The 25,705-nt window shown below is 41.0% G+C and overlaps 1 protein-coding gene and 1 long non-coding RNA gene across 2 annotated transcripts in view; one reads left to right on the top strand and one right to left on the bottom strand.

Annotated features, from left to right (window-relative positions):
• Positions 1-813: 813 nt before the first annotated feature.
• LOC125322493 lies at positions 814-25,155 on the bottom strand. Its single transcript, XR_007202030.1, has 2 exons — positions 24,866-25,155; positions 814-1,444 (listed from the first exon to the last, which is right to left on the bottom strand). It is a non-coding gene; the product is annotated as an uncharacterized LOC125322493 (long non-coding RNA).
• Positions 8,457-25,705, top strand: part of CEP85L (centrosomal protein 85 like) — a 139,768-nt gene continuing 122,519 nt past the window's right edge. Inside the window, exon 1 of the mRNA XM_048296230.1 lies at positions 8,457-8,510. Within this exon, the coding sequence (XP_048152187.1) occupies positions 8,498-8,510 (13 nt within the window). The 5' untranslated portion in view covers positions 8,457-8,497. The remainder of the gene's footprint in view (positions 8,511-25,705) is intronic.

Below are 25,705 nucleotides of genomic sequence, written 5' to 3'. Positions count from 1 at the left end.
GCTGATAGATTTTCTAAAGGAGTCAGCACTAATAATTGCTCTGCAAGCAAATACCTTTGGTAATAAATCTTTCTATTCACATGCTCTAGAAAACAGAGAAGGAAAGGGACGAGCAGACCTGATTCCTGTCACAGTTGCTTTTATCACTGCCCTGCTAAATAATCTCTGGTAAGTTGTTTCATGGTTGTTTTCTGATCAAATCTTTGTCAGTGTAGAATAAGAATTCCCAAATGGCACAGTTTTACTTATAATACTGCTAGTAAAATTGTTTACAGAGAAGGTTCTCAGGGGATTCATTAAGCAATAAATGTGGCTTTCACAGCAGTTAGGTATGGGCTTTTTGTCATCTGGCCATTAAACCAGATGATGAAAGGAGTTCACCAATGTGGGACTCTCTTTAGAAGTAACTTGCATTTCAGTTTGATGGTCTTCCCTGGCCATACATAGAAATAATGGTCGTTCATTACATACAAATGGGTATGTTTGGAAATGTGGAGTGAACATATTTGATGTGGTTTAACCCCAGCCAAAAACCAAGCCCCACAAATCTCCAGTGGGATGGGAGAGAGAATCAGAGGAATAAAAGTGAGAACAACTTGTGGATTGACATAAAGTTTAATAGATAAAACAAAAGCTGTGCACACACAACCAAAGCAAAACAAGGAATTCGGCCACCACTTCCCGTGGGCAGGAAGGTGTTCTGACATCCCCAGGAAAACAGGGCCCCATCATGTGTAATGGCTACTTGGGAAGACAAACACCATCAGTTGGAATGTGTCCCCTGCCCCTTCTTTCTTCTTTCCTTTTTTTAAAATTTGCTTGCCATGATGCCATGGAATAACCCTTTGGTCATTTGGGGTGAGCTGTCCCAGCTGTGTCCCTTCCCCACTGCTTGTCCACCCTCAGCCCCCTTGCTGGTGGAGTGAAAGGCAGAAAGGTCTTTATTCTCTGTAAGCCCAGCTCAGCAATAACAAAAACATTCCTCTATCATCAACACTGATTCCAGCACAAATCCAAAACACAGCCTCATACCAGCTACTATGAAGGAAACTAACTCTACCCCAGCCAAAACCATCACATTCTCCACCCCTTATTCCATACTGTTTACATCATGGTCAGATCCGACATTATCCAATACAACGTCATTAACCACCATGCCCCTTTATATCCTTTGGTATAATAAATAGGTACCATTCCTTTAGTTTGTAGATGACCCCTGTAAAATGTCCGTAAAATGTCCACAAATGGCCACTGAGTTTGTTTGGTTCATGGCTTTGGGCTCCCTTGGCTATGGTGATCCCTCAGGGTGGGGGAGGTGGTGTGGCTTTGTTGTGTGGAGTGGCTGGGCACCAAAGTCAGCTTGGGTTGGGTCACTGCTGCGCTTGCACTGCTTCTTGTAAGGCTTCTCCTGCATTGGTTCAGGTGGATTTTGATACAGTAATTCCTATAACAACAATTTAAAGGTATATCTATTACAATTTCCATTCCTGGTCCCCTTGCACCACATTATAGGGCTTAACATTGCAGTGAACAGTGACTAGTAAAGCACAAAAGTAAATGTCCAGTAGTTAAAAGTAGTTAATTTTCCTGTCTTTCTTTGTATCTATAATTAGTCTCTGAGGACTTTATTGCCCTCAGGCAGAGTGCCTGTCTCCAGCAGTTGCACATAGAGTCACAGAACTATTTAGGTTGGAAAGGACGTTTAAGATCATCAGGTGCAACCATTAACTGAGTCTGACTGACTCCAACATGCACATTTCTTACCGTTCCCACATCCTGCACTTTTTAGTTTCTTTCCATGGCCCATTGCTTAGCAATTGATTTTACTTCACACAGTGAATTCTCCATAAATAAAAGGTCGGCAATAACACTTTAACATAAACACTCAGTTATTGTGATTCTCTATTTAGTCATTCAATCAATAACTTACAGTTGGTAAAAACATCCATCGACTCTGAGACAGGAAGTTCCTGCACTCCCAGCCTGAATCGTTTCCCAGCAGTTGCAAGAAGACCCTACAGCCAAGTGTCAGCAGTGGGAGTTACCAGTGGGTGTCACAGCACCCTGTGTTTCTTTCTTTCTGAATTACTTCTACCTTGAAATATCAACTGGCAGGCCCAAAGTGAATTGTCCTGGATAGGCGTTCCTGTATTCATTTCTACTGATACCAGAGAAATTATCATTTCAAAAGCCAGTCTCTTACTTAGGCAAAACTACCACAGTAGACAATACTGGCATACCATGTACTGGGGTGTTGGCAGAGAGAAGCTGCTTCAGGCTGCAGCAAGACTGCTTTTTAAGTGAATTGCTTCACTTCTGCCACTGCAGGATCATGCACAGCACTTTATGCCATTATTTTGTGTTGGTTATTAGTACCAAAACCTTTTGTCACTTTAATAACTTTGACTTAATTTGAAGCATACGCTGTGAGTCTGGAATGCAAAGTATATCTTTAAAAAACAGAAATTACTGTCACTGGGTGTTAGTGGATGAGAGAGACGATATTGATGCCAAAATGCCAATGATCTGTGCTTTAAATGCTTGGTGTGATCACTTATTAATATTTAAAGTACCTCACTTGGTTTTGAAGCAATATTGTCCAATGCTAAGAATCTCAAGGAACAATGATAAAGAGAATGTGACTGAAAAAATGAATGAAAGATAACAAGCAAAACATCAGAATAGTTTATAAGCATATGACTTTGGGGAGGAAATTTTATCTGATACTGTTAACTGTCAAAAAGGTATCTGAAGCCCTGATTCTGCAAAAGCCATGTAGTCCTTCAATAGAGAAAAGAAATACAGAATAAATCTGGATTTAGAAATACAAAATGTATTTTTTAATGTTTGAAATACGTTGTAGTGTTGAGATTCTCTATGCCTGTAAATATTTTTGCTATGTCTCTTCAGAGACCTAAGTTCTGACAAAAGTAGTGGGTTCAGAGAAAGAGTGGGTTTAATTGGAGCATAAGCTTTTCACATTAAATTCACACTTCACATTAAATTCTGCATTTTCTAGAAAGAAGCTTTTATATATATGGTAGTAGAGCCTATGTATATTTTCGTTGGACATCCTACACCATAAAAAAAATTCCAGCACCTAAATATGTCTTATAGGTAACATTTTGTCATCAGCTGAAGTGGATATGCATGTTGAAACAAATTTGATGTCCATGTCTGATGTTACTGCATCAATTCAAAACCATTTCGTAAGTCCTTAAGGAAATCCATACATTAAAAACCCCTCATATATGAATAAAAGAGTGCTATTTAATATACATACCTTCTCTGAATCATTACTCTACAACTTTAGGTTCTGTGTTTGCCTCCCACTAAAAGGGAGTTTATTCTACTGAATCAAATATTATAGGAAGAAACACAAGCATAAGCTGCCAAAACAATTTGGTAACTGAATTTTCAATGAGTTTTCACAAATTTCCCATAACAACCAAATATGTCTTTCAAGTGAAGTTATACTCGAAAGAAACCTGGGGAATACTGTGACTTGCACTGGTTTCTGTAAATTGCAAGTGAAAAGGACCAAATTAACAATTTTTTCATCACAGAAAATGTGGAGTAGGATCAATGGTTCCTTATGTCTCTTGCGGTCTCCACTGGTCTCAAGAAATTCAGAAAAGCACAGAAACTTACGTTGTCAGTGAAAACAATGCCATTAACAGCAAGTCTGCAAAGAGCAAAACCACAGAAGTGTGGCCCGTCCTGACAACTTTCTGTATAAAACATGTTTTAAATCAATGGAATTTGAACTTGTGCTTAGGCTGAAAAGGGTCAAGATGAACAGATATGGAACCGGCAAAGTGAAATAACAGAAATATAACAACCTGACATTCCACATTTTGTGTTCTTGCTGAGGTCAGCAAAAGAAGTGGGATTTATTTTCTTTGTATCGTACACATTTTTGCATCACAATGTCAGTATGGCTGCATTTCTAAAAGTCACTGTAATTTTTTAACCATTCCTTTACAATGGTCTGAACTATTCTAGTGAGACAAGCCTTTCTGCTTTTCTTTCTTTTTTTTTTTTTTTTCCCTGTAAGATGTACTGTGGGGATTTCTGCTGAATGAGTGATTATTTCCAGCTGTGTTAATAAATTTTCTGAAAAGATGACGAGGAATTGTTTGGATGTTGTCTTTTAACTGTCCAAAAATCAATTTTGAATTTGAAAGGAGGTGTCTTTTGTTGTTTGCAAAGAACTAGCAATTATACAGTGGGAAACAAATCTTTATGAGGAATGGAGGAGGAGCAGCCCTGAAACATTTCTGTGAATCATATCTTCTTCAAAAGTTTTTCCTTAAGAAGGGTGCAGGACTTGATGCCATGTTTGGTTTATACTTACCCTTGTCTCCTCCCCCACAGGGAAGCCACATGGTTTGAATTAAAGAAACAAAGTACAAAGCAATAACTGTATTTTAAAATGTTGCTCAGGAATGTGTCCATTAGTGAGAATAGCTAATGTAAAGGAAGAGCTTTATATAACAAAAAGGCTGAACTCCAAAACCATTCCTTGTCCATTCAAAAATGAAACTTGCATAAACATCTATTTACTATAGATAGTACTATCAGCTCTGGAGAGCCAAGATTTTAATATGAATTCCTGTGGTTTGCTTTTATTTCAGGCAGTGTTTATCAAAACAGACTGTTTAGAGTAATTATTTAGTCCACAGATATTTGTCTCTGCATCCAATGAACCTCTACAGTCTCCACTTTCAGATGTAAATTATAGACCTGAGGTACAGATCTGGTTTAGCTGATCTGATCATACTGAGAATGGTTATAATTTTTTCCGAAGAAAAGTTTATTCCAAAGAATTTGTTCCATTTGTTCTGGTTGTATTTGCAGTAGTCTTTACTTGGGTGAGGACAACAAGGTGTCTCACCAAGTGAAAAAGAGTTGTATAAATGCAGTGGAGGGATTCACACGCAGGTAATGTCTTAACATTACTCAAATGCAATCAGTGGTAGCAAGATTAATATTTATTTTAACAAAAATTATCTGAACAATTGTCTGGATCCCAAGAGAAAGTGGCAGTGGGTAAACCCCATTAATCCCGTGAGGAGATGTACATCCTAGCAAGGAAACATATTTCAGTGTTTCATTTAGCCACAAGAGTATTGCATCAGAAAAACAAAGACTTGGGTATCAAAGTTAAAAATTTATGTCTTCAAAACCCCTGAAGTACTTCTGTTTAGAGAAAAAGGGAGTTTCTCTGTGCCAATTTTCCAGCAGTGAAGTTCCCTCGGGAGTTAAGTGTATGTTTTGTGTACAGTCTGTTGCTACCTAGCGCATGTAGCTAAGCTACATTGAGATCTCTATTTTAAGCAAATACCTACTGAACTCAGTGGTAAGACCAGGTACATTCGGTATTCAATGAATCTGGTTCAATGTACAAGATAATTTGCCCTTTAAACAATAGTTCAAACACCTGAGTAAGTTCAAGTTTTCTGTTCATGAGTTTTTGAACTCACCTCTATTATGAATGCTTAAATTAGCTACATAATGCTATAGGAGGTAGTTTTAACCTTTTCATTACAAAATGGGATGGCTTTATGAAGTAATTAGAGAAAGGCAATAACTTAATGACTAGACCACTTGTCTAGATTGGGGGAGGAAAAGAAGACTTAGGTTCTTCCATCTACTCTTGTGAATCTTTAAATATCCAAAAAGTAAATGGGTTCCCCAAACCCAGGTGAATGCTTACACATCAAGAGCGGGAAGAGACACAGCATAAATGTGTAAATATTCAATGCAAAGATCAACACTTCCAACACAAGGAATTAAGAGAACCCCATCCCATGCTGAGGCCAAAGGTGGTACCTCTTCTGCAGCTGTGTTGGCAGCTCTTCCCTGTGAACTGAACTGCTTGTAACAGTTCAGGTGCCTTTTTCCTTTAGCTGTTGTGGGTTTCATGCAAGGATTAGGTCTCAGAAGTTAAATAGAAAGCCAGTAATTTAAAAGCCAGGATTATTTTTGGAAGCTCGTCCCTAGTACGTTGCAGCTGGATCCTCTTTCCCCTCTCACACTGCAGGTCAGTTACATTCCTGCAGTACAGCTAAAATACTGGTAATCCTTGGCCAGAGTGATGGGGGGAGAGAGAGGACAGGACAGCTGGATGAACTTGCACAGAGGAGTCAGCAATGTTAAACTGAAGAAAGAGAAACCATAGCTGTACCTGAAAAAGCTGGGGGACAAGGAGAGAAGGGAGAGAGCAATCACAAGAGTTGCATTATACAGTCCATTCTGAAGGAAAGAATATGGGGAGAAAGAGAAACGATCAAAATGTAAAACGGCCTTTAATTGTTTTTTAAAATTTGTATATTTACTTACTCAAAGTCTTCTTAGTAAGAGGAGGTCATGCAGTCAAACTTTTTAGAAGGGCCTGTTGCAATAGGACAAGGAGTAATGGTTTTAAACTGAAAGAGGATAGATTTAGATTACATATAAGGAACAATTTTTTAATGGTGAAACACTGGCACGGGTTACTTTGAGAGGTGGTGGATGCGCCAGGGGGAAATATTCAAGGTCAGGTTGGACAGAGCTCTGAGCAACCTGGTCTAGTGGAAGATGTCCCTGCTCACTTCAGGAGGTTTGGACTACATGACTTTTGAAGGTGCATTCCAACCAAAACCATTGTGAGATTCTAGGAATAAGAGAGAAGGGAGGAAGCTGGAAAGTGACGAGTTGCTTGAAAAGGAAAGAGAGGGTTAAGGCAGTAAGAAGAACCTAGACTGGAAATGAAAGATGAAACTCAGGGACAAAAGGACCTTTAGTTCTGGATCAATTACAGAGGTGTCTGACTTGCCAGGGGACAGCCTTTTCACTTCAGTCAGCAAGTAATATCCAACACTCTTGTCAAATCATCTGCTACAGTTAGCTGCTGATAAGGTGATAGTAGAGGTGGGGGAAAATTCTATTTTTTGTCTGCATTTGCAGGTTCTTCAAAAAGTGGCAAAATTACCTAGGATGTCAAATAACCCACACAGCAGGTGCGCTTGGTGCAGGCAGGGGTTCTACGGAAGTTCAAACCATGTTTCTTCCAGGCACTGCTGCTCAGACTATCTGTAGATGGAGCAAGGAAAGACTGCCTATGTTTAATGGGAAAAATGCAAAGAAACCAGATGGATTTCACCAAAGCTAGGTAAAACTTCTCCTTCCATGCCCTTTGACTTGTGTTGTGCAAGACAGCATTGCGAACTTGCTGGCACAGATGTTTCCTTTTACATGTGTGTCTCCAGTGATTTTCAGTCTGACATGAAGCTGTGTAAGCAGGACCTGCTGGAGCCCATGTCACAGAGCTGACTCAGCTTGCAAACAAACACTTTTCCCTATTCACCAACCCTGCAGAATTAGATGGCGTTCCTGGAGGAATTCTGCAAGTTTCTTGACTCGTGCCCAGAAACACAGGTTCTGCAGGCTAGATCTGCCCTTCAGCAGTGCTGTACAACTGGTCTTTTCTGTAATTCTGCCATCTTTTCCAACCACAACATCTCTGCGAGATTTTTCACCTGTTCTTGCAGTTATAACTTAGTTATAAACATTTCATCCACTTGCATGAATAGTTTGTTGCTCTGCTGCTAATCTCTACCTTATCTAACCATTCAGTGGGTACTAAACTGATCAACAAAAACGCAGCGCTGAAAGTATAAACCCTGGTGAGGCAATCCAGATATTAAAGACATGCCACATGCCTGCAGCATCTGATGCTATCAGAGCTTTTCCATGAGTTCCCAGTCTTACATGCATATTTCTGTGAGCTGGATATTAGTGGCAGCTTTCTGCATCTGTCAGATGTTAATTCAGAAACAAAAAAGAGATTGTAGTTCCTGTCTAAAAGGCTGTGGGACACTGGCACGGATTCAGTGAGCAGTCTGCCCTACCATGAAACCCTGTTGTAAGAAGGTAGGAGCAGGGTCCTGATTCACTTATGGACAAAGTTCTGCCTCAGCAGAGAATGCAAGGGCATGTAGAGATGTCTTTGGACCTATTCAACCTGTAAGTGTGCACATCTCTACCACACCACAACAAAAGGCAGGGCAAGAGAGGTCCAAGTTCATTCCTGTGTGCTGAAGAGGAACTAAAGGTCAGTATTGCCTTTAATAAAGGCAGTGAACACCTGTCCAGATAAACTCAGTGTTAAATGGTAGCAGGCCTAGAATGCTTTTCATCTATACGTCTCGGAGCACTTCAAGAGGTAAGCACTGCAATTCTGAGCACAGAGCTTTGAGTAATAAAGCCTTTTCACAGACATATTTCTTGTAGATCTTTGCTGAAGTCACTTCTCTCCACATGGCGTCAGTTTAAGATTTACATGCAAAGTACAAGAAGAAGGGGAGGCGGCTGCCTGTTGTTGTTACCAATCCTGTGCTGACTGCCTCTGCACTTTGCAGCGTGTGGTTTGAGCTGCAGTCGTGCAGCTCTCCTGTAATCACCACAATTTCCTGTTGCACTCATTTGAAAAGACAATGTTCCTGAGGAAGTTATGAAGACGGCAAGTAAGTTGCTGCCCTAATTTCTGCGTGTTTGATTAAGAGTGCTTTCTTATTTATGCTGGTTAGAGCTTATTTACAGTGCTTCTCAAACATTTGGAGGGATGAGAAGGTTTGTGCTTCCAGAGAACATATGGGCAAAACTGTGTATTTTGCAGTCCCCTCAGCATGTTGCCCAGAAACAGCTGCAGAAGATTCAAGGCAGCTCTTTTTTTACTGGTGCTGAAACTGTGAGGGAGGTAACTTAAACACTGAGTTGCCAGACACTGCTGCAGTTGGGATGTCAGATAAGAAAATGTAACTATTAGTAAATCTGCTGTATGACTGCAAATGTTTCTTAAAGGCAGTAACTGAAAAAGCAATTTCACATGTTCAAGCCAGCGCTATTTTTTTAAAGGGCTGAATTATTTATGCCTTCAGATGGACTCTCCCGGCAGTTGTGAAGTGTGTGCCAGAGAGCTCCCTCGCAGTTCACAAAACAGGGTTCTCAATAGGAAGGATGTCTGTACCTTTTTGCTGACAGCCACGGCTTCCTGCCTTTGTTTGGGGAGATGCAGTGGAGAGAAGCAGCAAGTTTTCTGTCTGTCTCATGAGCAGATAACCTGCACAGCTTGCAGCAGGGATCAGGGGACTGGTTTGACTTTGCCTGCCCTCTCTGTCTGATAACAGTTGCCTTGCTGGTTACAGCTCCCATGTGTACAGAGGGCTGGATACAGCTCTCAAGTAAGGGGATTATCCAGAGAGAATATTAGGTGCTATCCTTTTTTTCTGGGCACACAGGAAGTGTTGTGGGAAAAGCTGAGTTGCTAGGCAGTTGTTTTGCTGGTAATGTGGGAACTAAGCCAACACAGAGCAAGCCACAGAGGGGCTGTTCTTTTCAGGCCGCAGAAGAGCAGAGCCTCAGCCTGTTCTTTGCACTCTGAGTTTTCCTCTGTGTCTGAATGTCTGGAAGCCCTTGGTGCCATGTACCACCACTTCTAAAACTGATAAATCAATTGTGGCACTCTTCTTTCCACTCACCCAAAAAGTTTTAATTTCTTTAACATGTCTCTGATCAGTTGGTAAGTTTCAGTTTACTCAAGCAAATTTTCTGTTGTTACTTCTAGAAAAAGTGAGATTTAGAAAAGAAAAGAAAGCCATTAACTTGAAAAGTAGCAAATGCAAAAAAAAAAAAAGAGAGTAAAAATTATTATGATTTAGTGTGTGAAATGAATAACAGAGAAAATAAATTCTTTAGCTGTATGCTCATCAGTGATACTTCAGGGTTTTTTTGCAGCATCACTTTAAGGATTCATTCTGCTTAAGGTCAAGTAAAGTAATAGACTCCCCTATACACTTAGACTAATTTAAATCATGAAGTGACATGTGAAGGCCCAAGACAATCCCCGTAGTTTATGTGAAGAATTGCAAAATCCAGACACTTATAATGGTAGCCTTAGTAATAGGGACGAATTTCCATTTCTGAGACCAAGTAGAGAGAAATGTACAGCCCTTGGGCATCACACTGTATTTCAGAGAACTGTGAGAGTTAGGTACTTCAGCTGCAAAATTAGGAATACAATGCCAGACAATGGGAAGCCAGAAAGCTGGTCTCCAGGAGAGACACAGACACTGTATGGACACTCTGATGTAAAGAAGAAAGAGGGCATTTTTCAATGCCACTATTCATCTTGTCTCCCCTGTCTCTTGTGAGTCTCCAAAAGGCTTTGTGTCACAGAAACTACCACTAGATTTGGTGCTCATGGGCATCACCACTGACAGTGCCAGCAGGGTCTCACAATCAGACAAGTGTGGAGAACAGGATCTTGCACTCTGAGTCACTTTCTTGCTGCCTGGTGGCAAATTTTATTTTAAAGGATTATTGTAGCTTAGCATTGGTGGTGCCAACCCAAATCTGCCAGTGCCAAGCCTGGCATTGATGTGAATGGTTTGCCATGAATGCTCAGGAGGAGAATGGGTTTCATGCAAAAGGGAGCTCTCATTCCTGCTGCCTTTAATGCACAAGCTCTTTGGCAGCCTGAGAAACCAGAAGCTGGGTGTCATCTTTCACCATTACTAAATGCAACTTCCTTCATTTGCTTTGATGGGCTTCAGTCAATATTTCCTAAGCAGTGGCTAAGAATATTATGGCATCTCTTCAGCTCATGTTTGTTAGTTTCAATTTTTGCTGGCATAGTAGCTGAATATAAAACCTCATTTTCTTCACACAATAATTCAATTTCTTTCTTACTGCACTTCATGAATAAATCAATGTATGGAATTGTATTACAGAAGCCCTACTAAATAATAAATAATGCATTTGGTCTGCCACATGATTCTGTGCTTGTCTCTTTGCCCAGTGCTCCTCTAATTCACAAAATGGGTTTTGTATCATAGTGCATGTAAGTTAAGATTAGATCCTTTGCTGTACCTTTCACAAAACGCATGCTGACTCTGAACTAGATGCTTTTGCTAAGAGTTTATACAGAGCAGTATTATACAGAGCAAAAATATTTATTTATTTTACAAAGTCTCTGTGAAGTTTTAGTTATGTTACGTTTTTGGGGGTTTTTTTTTTGGTACGAGCTAGTGAAGTTTGGAGTCAGCAAGCCCCCTGACTCTGTCACATAGATTCTGTTTTGTAAGAACTTGCAAAGGTACTAGAGGAGCTAAGAGTTTAACTGTTCTGTGTCTGTTGTGTGCCTCATCTATATGAAATCCATTCATATTATCTGTATGCTTCAGGAGACCAAACAGCTCTGCTGCAAGGGGTCTAGGGAGAAGTTTGAGAGAAATGCTTGTGTCCCAAGTGCTGTTTGGACTATCCAGGTCCTGAGAGCTTGCAGGGGTAACTGCAGCCAAAACCAAAACCCAATAAGGGAATGATTGTTTCTCTTCAAAATCTTCCACTACATCATCTACATGTGCATTATTACGCTCAAGCTAAATAGAAAATTGACCTGAAAAAATCCATCTGGTATTGACAGTATCATGAGTGATTCTTCCCTAAAACTCACTTGCCTCTTGTTTATCTCAGTGACAAATGTTCCACCAAATCTCCTGTTTCTTCACAGCAGCATAAGCAGTGAAGGGAAATCAAGGCATTAGTAGAACATGCCAGAGATACCTATGGCAAAACTGGACTGTGAGAAAATGGTGAGCCACAAGCTTTTGGCACAAAGCCAGAACAAAATGCAGAGGAACATCTACAGGTCCTTAAAAAGTTCTGTCTTGAATATGCCATGAAAGGGGTTAAGGTACCCTTGATAGTAGAAAATCTCCTGACCTGTGAAAAAGCAGAGGCAGGGAACGCTGTGAAGGGGCGTGCACACTATGAGTGGGAAAACCCCCAAAACTTTGCAGAAAGTGCAAGCAAACAGATAAAGTGGAAATAAAGCGTTTTCTGAGGAACTTTGAAATTGCAGAATTATCTTCAGATTTTTCAAGGTGAGAGAGATATTCAAAGTAGTAAGGACTAAGAAGGAAGCACTACATGGCAGACTCTGAGCTGAACATCTTATGATCTCAGGAAAAGACACTCTAAAGACAAGGTAATATTCAAAATATAGACGTCTACAAGAAGAATTATGATGATGAGGATTGCATTGTAGCAGAGAAAGTTAAGAATGCCATCCATAAATCAGTGAAAACAAAAGGTCCAAAGAGTGGATGGCTCTGAGCAAAATGATCCAGAGGAAGAGGAGCTGGTCTGTTCGGGAAGTTACATGTGCTGTATAATACACAGAAAGAAAATAAATATTCTTAAATAAAGAATGAGGGAAGTAAATTCTGCTGTTAGTGCCTAAGAAAGGTGAGCTGCTAAGCTGCAGAAGCCACGAGAGATGGCTGATCAGTGAAATCAGGGCCTTTTCCAACAGCTGTGAGCTGTTAGGTCTGCCTTAGTAAAGCACTATGTGGTTCACAAAGCACTGATATGGAATCGGTGGAGGCAGGTGAGGTTGGTTCCCAAAAACTTCTCAGGTGTGGTAAGATCAGGGGTCTTGACAAACAACACCAGCTAAACAATTGGTCCAAAGTGGTAACTGGCAGTAGATAGGATGTCTGTTATCACCTAGCACTTTCCTAGCCTTTCTGGAGAAACTCATTAATGGAATTATAATTGCAGAAAGAGTCACAGCAAGAAGATTTGTTTTGCGAACACAGAGAATAGAGGTTTGAAGAGTAAAGGTAACAGCTTCTGCAGACTGGTGAGTTGAAGTGCTGATCAGTGAGTAGAAAGCTTGGCAAAAACAGTGGCAGTGGAGAAATGAGAATTACATGGATAGTAACAAGGCAGTGCTGTGGCTGATGTGGATCATCTTTTGTGCAAAGGCAGCTTGATCACAGAGGACAGAAACTGTTTAAGGAAACCATGAGGGACTGTGCAGTGGAGGTGCTCTTGGCTTATGCAAGGTCTCTACAGAGGGAGAGGTTAACAACTTTCAACCTGTGATTTACAAGTCTCTGGTAATGCATGGACTAATGGGCACTGGAACAGGGAAGGGGTCACAGCATCAAGCCTGCCAGAGTTCAAGAAGCGTTTGGACAATGCTGTCAGGCACATGGTATGATCCTTGGGGTGTCTTGTGCAGGGCCAGGAGTTGGATTTGGTGATCCCAATGGGTCACTTCCAACTCAGCTTATTCTGCAGTTCTATGAGTCTAAGTCTATTGCAAAACCTGTAAAAAAGCAAGTTTCACTGTCAGTGTTTGTGAATAGTCTTGAGCAAACAGAGCAGAGGATTAACAAAAAAGGATAGAAAGAGTGGCATGTGTTCCAATTTAGTTCCATCTATGAATGACTGGAGCAGATCTGTTAAATCTTGCAACTCTCCCTGGACCCTGTAACAGAAGAGCTCTAATAATAAAGATCTAGTGTTTGCCTTTAATCAAAAATGTTGTTACCAAAGTTTTTAAAGAGACGGTATTTTCCAATGTACATCATCAGTTCCTAACTTGGAGCTGGACTAAACAATGCCTTTATCACCCTCCAAGCCATTTCAGGCATTGGTTTTGCCTCCATCTCCTTCTCAACAGCCTGCCAGGAGGCAGAGGATCTTATCCAAGAACCATCACATCTACTGCTGACTCTGATGGAAATACAATAGCATTATCATTAAAATAGTGCTGAGTTGTGTGACAGGATAGCATTTGTTAAAATATTCCTCTGCCTTATTTAATTAACTTGTATCTCTTAGTGTCATCATAGTTTTAATTTTTCCATCTGCTGCCCTTAGATTTATGGGCAACAGCATGGTGTCCCTGCTGAAAGAATTCCTTGGAATAGTTTGTGCAGTGATGTTTTGTGAGGGACAAGGACACAGGGCATTGAAATCTTGTTAGTCCTCACTTAAGCTGAAGTGTCTTCTGAGAGGTTCTTAAAAGCAATAAAATGTCCATAAAGCAGATTGGTAGGAGGAGCACACAATGGATGAAATGCACAGGGGAGAAGAGGTTGTGCAATAAAGACCTCAGTAAAGTCCTAAGAATTAAGTGGAGGTAGCTACCTTCCTTTTAAGCTTCTCACTTTCATAACTCCCTCTTCAAGCAGAGGTGTAGTTTTGCTCCCTTTGTCCATCACCATCTACATTCAGAGCTGCTTGGTGGTTGTCTGTGCTGTAACTTCCCTTTCAAATGCTGATGACACATTTCTGCTCTCATTTCCTCCTCTGCACACACACGTAGGTCACACAAGCACCCCACAGTTGTATTCTAGGGAATCCTCTGAGATAAAAATAACAGGAGCTACCCAGGGGAAGGGATGAAGTAAATGAGTCCAAGGATTGGAGCCTAAAGTTCTAAACAACAATAAGAATTTTAAAAGTGATGCTCTAGGGAAGTAAAGACACTTTAGAAAATGAGAAACTGAGCCTTCATTTCTGACTGTGGTTTTCAAAGCAATAGTGGTTTCCTTCCCCCACTCTTCCCATCACATTAGCATGTATTTCCCTCAAAATAGCAAATTATGATGACTAGAGTACAGAGGCAGAGCCAAAAGATTTACTAATATATATTCTATGCATACCAGTGGTGGTGATGTCATAGAGAAAAAATGTCTGGGATTATTTTTCCAGTTTTTATAGCAATAACCAACAGAGGTCAGGGCATTTCTTAAAGATTTAGTGACTGTTTGGAGTTAATATCCTTCACCTTACTTATGGACCACCATTTGCTCCCATCCAGCCATTAATCTGCTGGAAACACTCTGCACAACAGTCAAAATTTCCTATGGAATAGCAGCACAAATCAGTGGAAATGGTGTTTGGAGAGCTACCCTGTACCTAAAATGCACGTCACGTGCAAGAATAAGGGCAGGAAACAAAACTCTCCCGGACACAGGACTGGCCTGATTTTTGTGGGACACAACCCTGTCCTTCTGCTGGACATTCAGGGAAACAGGTTGACCTTTTCTGACCCCCTCTTACACGGTAGCCTTGTCACTCAGATCCAAGTTCCAGCAGGAAACACTGCTTGACACAGCAGCACCTCAAGATATCATGGGGTAGGTAAGAGGTCTTTGCTGTCACTGTTGACACTTTCTGCACGTTTTGCCCCACACAAGTATCAGATATTGCAATAACTTAGCTAAATGTGTCCTCATGGATGAGTGATGTTTCTTTCTGCTTGTAGTTTGTTCAGTCAAAATTATGAACCAAATCCCTCTCTTATCCCTGAAAAGTCACAGGCAGAGAGTAAATGCAGTGTAAGGAAGATGGTCTCAGGCAAAGCACAGATGGAGTCTGACAGAGGAGAGCCATGGAAACTACATAAATATAGGCAGAATTGTTTATAAATCTTTCCCTTTCTTGGGTGTGGGTGTGAGCAATTGCATTATTTGGAGACCTTTCTCTTTCATAACACTTTTTTATACCCAGCCGTGCAGTAGGTTCCTAGGGAAATGTGGCAGTGGGTAATGTGATTTAGCTACTGGCAGCAACCAAAACAGCCCTCCTAATGTTGCCAGCTGACTTTGTAGCCAGTCCCATTCCATCATTCAAGTGGTTGCAATTGGAGCTTTCAGCACATAATTCAAAGCTGGTGTGATGTGGAGGGTGTTAGTTTCAAATAACAGAATTCAGTTTTATCGTAATTTACAGAAGAGAGCATTATAAAAGGTTAAGCACAATAACTCTCGTAAAAGAGCTCTGTTTTCAGGCCAAGAGTTGTCTTTACTCCTGCAGAGATTTTGATCCTATAAAAGTGCATCTTTCCATCTTATGTAAACTGCCTGTCACCTTTCAAAATGACGCTGTCCACACTTGTTAATTCAGTTTTCGAAAGCTCCCAGGGGTAGAGCTGGAGGGGAGCAGACAGGGCCATCAGTTCAGAGGTCCCATTGCAAGAAAAGCTTCTCTGAGCAAACACCCAAGCAAGGCAGATGGTGAGAAGGTAAAGGCATGAACCTAGAAGAGGACATCCAAGTAGAGTGAGGAGGAAGCAGCAAAGAGAATGTGATTAACCACATAGGGGCAGGGAATGAGGAAAAACCAGCCATGCTCATGAGGGAAGCTGAGCAGAAAAAAATATGAGCAAAGAGTTAGTCTCAGAAAACCTCCCACAAAATATGTGCCCAAATGATAGAACTTCTGGTATTGCCTGAAAATTTTGAGCAATTGTTTCTTAGAGTTTTGAATAAATATTTCTAAAACACAATGGTATGACTTTGCTATTATTATCTTATTATTTAAAAGGCTTTTGTTCTTCTGGACAGAATCCATATAAGATTAGCAATGTGTATTTAAATCCTTTGTTTTGGAAATTATCTTACACATGTGAAAGAAACACATCTCTGGTGAGCAGTATTGCTGGAGATGGTGAGGAAGAGTAACCCTGTGTTGGTATTCCTGCTGGCACTACTCCAGAGGTCCCAGCCAAGAGACTGAGATTATACAGACACAGGGTGTCAGAAAGAGCCTGCTTTGGAGAGGGGCTTTTATTCTTCTTTCATTCCCTGCTTTTAAGCCTGGGAAGCAGAGCAGATGCCATAAAGGCCACACTTCCTGCATCAGGACTCATGGCCTGGCACTGGCATCTGGAGAAGCACATATCCCGGGCCGGAGGCCAAGTGATGTGTAACACCTCCACAGGGTTCTGTGACTTGGTGTGGGGCACCCTACTCATCCTCGTCCCACAGGGCCAGGAACCAGTGAGATCCCATGGCTGTGGCTTGGGGAGATGGGGAAAAATTGCATATTGTGAGTTAGAATATGGCAGAAAATAGTATTATGAAAACTTCAAGCAGCATGCTCTAACATGGCAATGTGTTCTGGGACTGTCCTGGCTGGACACTCTATCTGTGTGTCTAGCCAGCACAAGTGTCCACTCAGACTCTCCTTGGGTTTAACCGAACATTTCCTGGAATTTCACATTAGTTGCATCAGGAGGAAAAGCTTTTGACAAGCATTAAATCAAAGATAATTAAACCCTCTAAACTGGAAATTGTTTTATTTGTTTAACTGTGATGACCACAGGGCAGTTCAGTGGAAAGTCAGGAGGCAGGCAGGAAACAGTCTGCTCTGCTGGCCCAGGCTGGGGCCATCACTGGGCAGCAGTAAGCCCTGAAGAAGCAGGGAAATGAGTGGCCAAACCAGGGAACAGGGCTGGACACCTGAGCCATGGGGCAGGACAGCGAGCCTTGGTGCAGGGGAGAGCAGAGGGAGAAGCTGGGTGGGAGAACTGAGTGCTGGTCCTCGTGTGGATTACTGGAGTACAAGTCCCTCCTCTCCTGTTGGTACCTTAACCTATCAGTGCCTCTGGTTTTATTTCTGCTGTAGCACAAAAGGAAACATGGGTTTCACCAACTCATATGGTTTCTAATTTAGGTTGCAAATTAATGCATGGAACAAATAAGTGGATATTTAGGCAGGATGTGAATATATAGTTCATTAGCTACTTTGAAGTATATTCTTTATGGGTGTCCTTAGTACACTATATATATATCAGTGACTTACGCTGCTTTCCCAGGGACCATTCAAAACCCTTGTGCAGATGAGTTGGTGGGCTGCAAATTCACACTCTGGCTACTGCACACTGAGTTACTCACTGCAGACAGACCCCAACTAAAAGCATCCACACTCCTTTGCATAGATTAAGTTAATTTGCTTGAGCTTGTAGTTCCTCTATGATCAGGCATCAACTGCAGTGGGTAGCTCTAAGTGATTTCAAAATAGAAGCAGAAAAATAGCAATAACTAATTGAAATGGAATCAATTTCCATTGATGGTCTTGGCAAGGTTAGGTTTATGGTGGTGCTTGATCTCAAAGGTATTTTTCAACCTAAAGGATTCTGTGGTTCTGCATTAGTTGTGTCATTGTAGACATCCTGTCAGATGAGCTTGGTCAGCTCTTGAGTGGACACACACAAAGGCCAAGTTCCAAGTCTTTCTTAACTCACATTCAGGACACCTGTCACATGTGAGACACAGTTCTTTCACCAATGTTTGAGCAGTATTTTGTGCTTTGGCTGGAGCAATCTGCCATTTATGTTTCCTAAACCTTTCTTGCTTCTTGTGTGTCAGGGAGCTTTTGGCTCACATTGCCAGGACTTGAGGAAGTAACTGTGAAGCTGAGATAGGAGGCATCTTTCTGTGGGTACAAAAATGCTGCTAGCAAGGATTTTCTTGCTATTTTCTCTGAGAGACTTTTCTCTCTCACAGAAGAGGTAACAGAGTTATCTAAACAACCAAACACCTGCAGCCTTGAAAAGTCTTGTTTATGGTACAGCAGAAAATATTTTGACAATGGATGTTTTAGGATTTTAGCCAGTCACCCCCAAGGGCTGGCTGATCCTTTGTCCAATTAGACTATGAAGAAAAAAGTCTATAAAAGAGTTTGTAAAATAATTAAATAAATCAATCATGCTGCACAATTCCTGCCTGCTGGATCTTCTCTCCTCCTCCTCCTCCCTGCGGCTGCGGGACACGGTGATGTACCCTAGGGCCTAGGCCTGTGGTAATATCTTTCTTCAGCCTATTCCCTGTTTAGCCCAAGCTCCTGGATTTTGAGAGCTTGCAGAGATAGAGAGCCAAGAAGATTCTGTGGAGACAACCAGTCCCTCTTTCCTTAAACTTATGGAGAGCCATTGCTTGGAGGCAGTGTTCAGGGAGAGCAGTTTTAGTGGGATAAACAAGCACTCAAAGCAGTTCCCTGTACTGAACACAGAAGGCAAATAATGGTTAACTTCTTTGAATTAATCATGGTTATAAAGGCAGAGATAATTGACTCTGTGTTTAATTAGGAGATCATATCTGCGAAAAGGGAGGTTTCATGTGTTTATAGTTTCCTGTAGTGCATAAATGCCGAGACCAAATCGAATAGCTTGGTAAAAGTAAATGCTGAGGTGAAGGGGTAAAAACACACAGTATGTAATGCACATGAGCTTGTGGTAGCAGGAATTTATTTTGCCATGGAAAAAGACTGAAAGCGCTTGTGATTGATGCTGTGTAGGGCTGGGAGTGGGACTCAATGATCTTTGAGGGTCCGTTCCAACACAGATTATTCTGTGATTCTGATGAGTCGAACTTGATCAGTAGCATGAATAGAAGTGTAACATAGTGAGTAATTCCTTTTCCATGTAGCCAAAAGGACTTCCCAAGTCCAAAATATGTTCCATGCAGATTGAAAAATTGCTAGCAATAACTGACCAGAAAGAAAAAAAGAGAGTCAGAGTGTTCAGTATGTACTTACATTTATGAATTAATGATCTTTCTGGTCTCCACTCTCTATATTCGTGTTGCAAACCTTGTTCTGTGCAACCTCTGCTTGAATGCACCACCCCAGCATGATTACAGTGATACTGCAAAACTCCACATCAGAACTGCTCCCAGTTGTGGATGAGTTGTACAGGTGTGGTGTCAAAAATAAGCCAGATTTCATGAGCTTCCCATCCTGTTAGGAATGTTTGGTGGGTCTAACATCACCTAGTGAAGCAATTAGATGGATTCAGTGCTCCATGACAGAGGCTATGGAGAGTGCTTTCCAGAGGGAAAACATTTGGGGTAGTGCAAAGGAATAAAATTCCTGAGGGAGTGTTGGTGGTATTGTCTCAGGTAGATCTCAAGGGCTTGATCTTGGTCTAGGGTTTGGGGTTTGCCTTACTCCATTCCTACTTTTTTACTACTAAGAGAGAGATACTGCCCTGGACTGTGGTGTTATTTCACAGTCCCCTGGTCAGCATACTGAGATCCTGGAGAGACTGTAGACTAGTTTCCTGACAAGTGCTAGAAGCTGTATTCTTTGGGACATTTGAGAGGATGCTGAAGAAAATAATGTTAAATAAAAAAAACCATGATATTTTGCAGGGAATTAACTATGTCACCAAGTAAGTTGTTTCTAGATGTACCTTTTGTGTTTCTTTGAGCCACAGAAGAAAATCAGAAGTGAAAATAATATTGTAGAGCTTTCAAAAAAAGGAAGTGTTTTTTTTTAGTTCCAGCAGTACTAAAGAAGATTGAAGAAGGAGAAACTGTATTGTTGCCATCATTGTTTTTTAACTGAAGTCATACTGTACCTAGCAAGGCACTTAGGTAACACTGTCTAAATTGTCTTTGTACTCAGAAAAGGTCATAAGTAAATTACTTTGAAGCTTAATCAGTGGAAGTATGGACAATTTCTGAATTTCATTATAAATCCAGTTTAAATCCAATGAGGTCAGCAGTTACTTGGGATTTACAGTAGAGTAAGTGTGTGCAGAATATGGCTCTGTGATTTTAAATGCTTCATTTCCACTGTGCAGGTATTATACACTTGTCAGCAACTTGCAGAGAATAATTTTAAAGAAGAGACTCAGAATGCAAACTCATAAAATACTAGCTATAGGACAAAAATTGAAAACTTTAACGTTGTTTGATATACAAAATGTTTTCTAGTGTTTCTACAAGTGTCTAAAGCTAGTGAATGTTTCATGTAGGGATTACAGTGAATAGTTTTGTATGTAGGACATTTTAGAATAGGATGTAAGAGTACATACTTGTTTTCTTTATAGTTGTGGTTATCTTCTTGATCCATTATATACTTTTGTGATCTGTAGAGAAAGCCATAAATCCTTTGGAGGAACAGCAGCTCTCCACGGGAGCCTGGTTTTTTAAGTTCCTTTTGAGCTAGTCTAGATCCCTGGGTTTGCTGGCTTTGGGGTTTTTGCCAATTGGATAACAGAAAGCACTTTCACCACCTCAGATGGCACAGAAGAACTGGCAGGGCCCTTTGAATCAGGATATAAACGTGCCATCGATGATGCCAGAGAAACAAAGGCAGCAGGAGGAGATGACTTTCAGCACAAGTGGTCTGTTCCTTTTCTGAAGCAGCTGAGAATGAAATTTGATTTGAGGTGTAAAACAAATCCTGCACTTCTTCATAACTGCTTATGAAGAACACAGTAAAAGGTGAGAACTGAACATAGAATAAAAACCATAAAACCATAGAAGAGAAATCACATTTGGCTTCACAAGACTTACATGCAGGTCTGCGTCAAAACTTTCACAGAAATCTCAAGATTTAGATCCTAAGCCTGATTTTTTTCAGTACTAAGAGGAATGTTGTAAAATATAGAAGAGGGTAAAGAAACCAGAAAGTTACTGGGGCAATAGGCATGTAGCTCATGTAAAATAACATCCCTTTCTTGGGATTCCTGCCTGGCTTTCTCTAGGTTGGGCCTATAGAGACTTACTGCTACTGAACAGACTGCAGCTCCTGCCTGTCTGCACTTCCTGCACTGGAGCTCCTTACTGATTCATGTATAAGAAATGCTCCAAACCTGGCCCTGGAAGTAAAAAATAAAATGACAGAAAGGTTTTGTTCAGTGTCCTTATTTTGAGAGATACTTTAGGCTGTGCAAAATTCAAAGGGGTGGGTTTTCCTGTTTATTTTCTAATGATGAACTTTACAGTGTGCAAATATGGGAGATGAAAATACATGAGGTAATTTTTCCTGCAGAAGCATCATGGAACAGGCAGATAAAACAGTACAGGAGTATTTAGGAATGTTATTTAAAGGTAAAGAGTTGAACAACGCAAGTGACTGTCAAATTCATTGCCAAACATATCAGCTTTTGCGCATGCTCCAGAAAAATAATCATAGAAGTATTTTTGTGAAATCTCTTCTGTTTGTATGTTTTGCTATCTCACTACAAATAAAAAGAATGCTCTTCCTCCTGGGAGAAATTAGTGTGACAATCACTTTTTGAGCCAGACTGCTTTGGAAGACAAGGTGCAGCTGTGCAGCCTAAGGAGGAAAGGACACTGGGCGTTTCCTGGCCCAGGAGCAGTATGACTCCCATCAAAAAGCCCACTGCCCCGAGGGTAAAGTTCGTCTGTCTTTTGGCTGCACAGCTTTCTACACCACAGCGGCTCTGCCAGGCAGCAGGAGCAGTGCTGGGGTGCTTCCTGGCAGGCCTCTCCATCCAGCAGATCATCACTTGATGCACTGGCATTGAGGTTTTCCACAGCAAGATGTCCATTCTGCTTTCAAGTTCAGCAAAGGAGCAAGTGAGGAGGCAGCCTGGCTCAGAGCTGGCTTTACACGTGATGTGGCTCTCTGCCTGCTGGCTCAGTCTGCTGCCAGGCCATCCACGTGGACTTCCAGGCAGCACAGGGGGCAACTCTTCCCCTGGAAGATGAGTCTGGGAGGCAGCTGTGGGGGAAGCTTTGGGGCCAGGGACTTTGCCAGGAGCCAGGCTTTCCAGGACCCAGTGCAGCTCAGGGAACAGGTTATCTGCTAGGACACCCGGGGATCCACCTATCTCAACTGAGAGCAAGGCCATATCCAAACTGATCCTGATTTATTTTCTTCAGCAAAAAACATAAAAAAGTGTTATTGCACTGATGCTAGGCATCAGTAAGGGCACTAATAATGCAAATCTAGGAATGGTGGGTTGAAAATTTATCCCTCACTTCTCTAAGATTAGTCTAGTCCTCCTACACACGTAACACTTCCTATCAGTTTCTTCATAACCTATCATTATGAATTACCCAGTGATTTGTTGATTTGGCATGTATGCAGTGATTCCTCTGGTAAAGCAAGCCAAGAGAATTCATTTTTGACAGGAAGTTTCTGAAGAACTAGAGATGGAGTGTCATTAGAGATGTATTCAGATGTATTTCCTTGTGAAATGGGCAGATACATTTTAAAAAGTCTTATTTGACTAGGCTTAATGCTGTATTGTCAGTGCTGACATAGCTTGTGGAAATCAGTTTAAATTTCATTTAGAGGTCTGAGAGATTTGTTGATAGTGGCTCTTCGTTTTAATTGCAAGAACGTCAATCTACATAAGTATATGAAATTACTGAAAACAAAATAAAGCATAAGAGCATCAGATGCTTGGGTCTCATCTGCATGTTCTGGTGGCAGGTCTGGGTATAGCGTGAAGAACATGACCAGAGCAGCTGGTTTCCATCAAATGGCATCATGATGGCATAAAGGAAGGTGCACTGGGCCCTGCTGGCTCTATCGTTTATGCTCTGCAGCTCAGCTGATGTAATTTTCTCTGATGGCTCTCTCTCCTCTCCGCAGTGTCCTGGGGAGCTGCACGGCATTGCCCATTCACGCTGCACTTGATGGATAGCACAGCAAACACGAGTGCACCATCCAAAAAGGCAGCAGTGCTGGCTTCCCGTTAGTATTCCAGTGTATCCTTTTGGGGAGTTCTAGGGGTAAAAATCACCAAGTCTGGAATCTGTTACCTATTAGGGAGTTGTTATTTACAGGTGTGGCAATGTTGATGTAAGACCTTGTGATACCAGAGGCTTTGCAAAATGATGCCATCTGTCCACTGGAAATCAGGTTAAGATTAAACACACGTCTCTCTTTATAGACCAGTGACTATGTGTCAAGGGCAACATCTTTTGTTCACTGACCTGTAACATGATCTGTAAATGCATTTGTCTCATCTTATGTTCCTGTGTGTCCTTTGTGGGTTTTTTTAGTGTACTAGCACCCATGTAAATACACTTCATGAAGCAAGCACCTTGATTAGATTTAGGCTTGTGTAAATATTTTATTTATCCTAAATTATATCTTTCAAATAACCACATTTTCTTGCTTGTGCAATATAAAAACTTGCCAAGTGCCTCACACACTGCTGCTCTGGTGCCAAATTATTACAGTTTTAACTTCCCCACAGAAATATTTGTGTGCGGAATTGATTTTGTGCATGTTTTAAAACTGCATCATGTGGTAAACACACTGTTCAGTGACTACTAGAATTTATTTAGCAAAACTGTGTGAAAAAAATGTAAATATTAAACAATTGTGTATCATTTAAGAGCCAAAGCTATACCTCATCCAGATTTACCAGAAAAAATTTGTCTAACAAAAAGCCCATATGTAATAATGACATAAAGGAACTAGAGAAACTTTTATTCATTCTTAACATAAATGAAAATAACAATTTCTGAAAGTCAAATCCTTGATTGCTTCTGCTTAAGTTTAGTCTTCTTTAAGAACTGCAAAAATATTTCATTAAATCCCTCCCTCTCTTTCCCTGAGTTCTTGAAACCCTGAAGGAAGCAGATTTTAGACATGTTGTTAGATCATTTTTCCACAACCAAATAATTATCTTTTGTTATAATCTGTAAACAACTGAAATGTGGGTTCTTTTTTAATCTATGTAGCCAGGATGAAGTCAAATACAGCTGCTGTAAGTAACATTTATAATGGATGGTACTGCAAAAAGAACAACATTGAGTGTCACCTTGACTGTCTGGATATATTCCCTATTTTTTGGTATGAATAAATTGAGAAAATACAGGGCATAAATGCTCAACATGTTTTTTAGACAGTAGATTTCAGTCTAATTGCATTAATAATTATATGCAAAAGATCATTACACAACACATCAGTCAGAAGAGCATCATCCTCATGGCATTGCTGAGGGCGGGGAGATTACAACAACTGTCTTGTGCCTTGTCTAAGCTCTTTCTTTTTATTTGGCTCTGGCTTGAAAGATACAAATTCTAGATTAGAAATCCAGTGTATTGTAGGCTTTTGTGAGTAACCCAGGTTAGTTTTAAATTACATAGGTTCTGTGGCTTATTCTGTACATCCTCAGATTGTTACCTACAAAGCCACTGCAGGGAAAAAAGCTGTGGACCCCTGTGCATGCATCAGATCTAGGGGGAGTCCGTGGCAGGCAGAGCATGGAGCTGGCTCCAGTCCCCTTGTGGTGCCAGTCTGTGCACACAGTGGCCAGGCACACACAGTGCTTGGGATGTGACCCAGGCTGTGAATTACTTTTTAAAAGGTTGCATGGTGGGAATTGTCTTCAGCTAGAAAAGGGTTTGCTGTCTCAGCTGAGGACACTGATCCAGATAGAAAAGCATACTCAGGTGACGTCGGTAAGTGATATAAACCTGGTGAAATAGTAAGGGAATGCAAAGCCTTAGAGCCGTACCTGTACAAAGAGCTCGTGTTGTCTCCTGGGAATCCAGTCAGACACAGACCATGGACACCATTCTCAAGGGAGGTTATAAAAAAATGGGGAACTTCTGGTTCAGATGACACTATACTTTCCACCCAGTTGACTGTGTCTTCTTGCTGCAGGCTATAAAGCTGCATCTAAATCCAAATTAGTCAGAGCAATTGGATTTTTCCTTACAACCTGAAAACATGCATCCCAATTCACTTTCCTATGTGGAAAACTGCACCCTTCCCAAATAAACCCTAGCTGGGTTGCTGGAACTCTGCTATCAGGAAGGTTTTTATTGGTGTGCCCTGAAAATCTGGAGCCTGTTGTGCTCAGTGCCCATATTCTGTTTTATAGCAGGATTTTTCTTTCTTCAGACAGAGTTGGGAACACTGACATTCACCCAGCGTGTTTCCTCTGTGCTGAATTCCTCTACGTTGAATGACTAACAAGAGACCAAGGAACACTCTGAAGATATCTTTTCATTGCTAATGCTCAGATTTTCCATTCACTGCCAAGACACAGCATCCATTTCCAGCAGTAAATGTCATGGACACAATAGCTCTGCTGTCGGTGTGAAAACCTAACTTAACTAAAGGGGGAGGCATAAAAGATCAGAGCATATCCTCTGTGTGCAAAACGATACAGTCCAAAGTATGCTGCAAACTCCCAATTTGAAATAGATTAATTAGACAGGGTTGTGTCCTAAGGCTTCATTATCTGCCTGCATCAAATGTAACCTTTTTTTTATTATTATTATTTGAATCATCTTTACATGCTGAGGCACTAAAGCTGATTATGGTCCTTACTTGGCCAAAAGAAGGCAGC

This window comes from Corvus hawaiiensis, chromosome 3 (genome assembly GCF_020740725.1).
Source record: "Corvus hawaiiensis isolate bCorHaw1 chromosome 3, bCorHaw1.pri.cur, whole genome shotgun sequence".
NCBI classification, from domain to species: domain Eukaryota; kingdom Metazoa; phylum Chordata; class Aves; order Passeriformes; family Corvidae; genus Corvus; species Corvus hawaiiensis.
The sequence above is the reverse complement of the archived record's forward strand: the minus strand, read 5'-3'. Positions and strand labels throughout refer to the sequence as shown.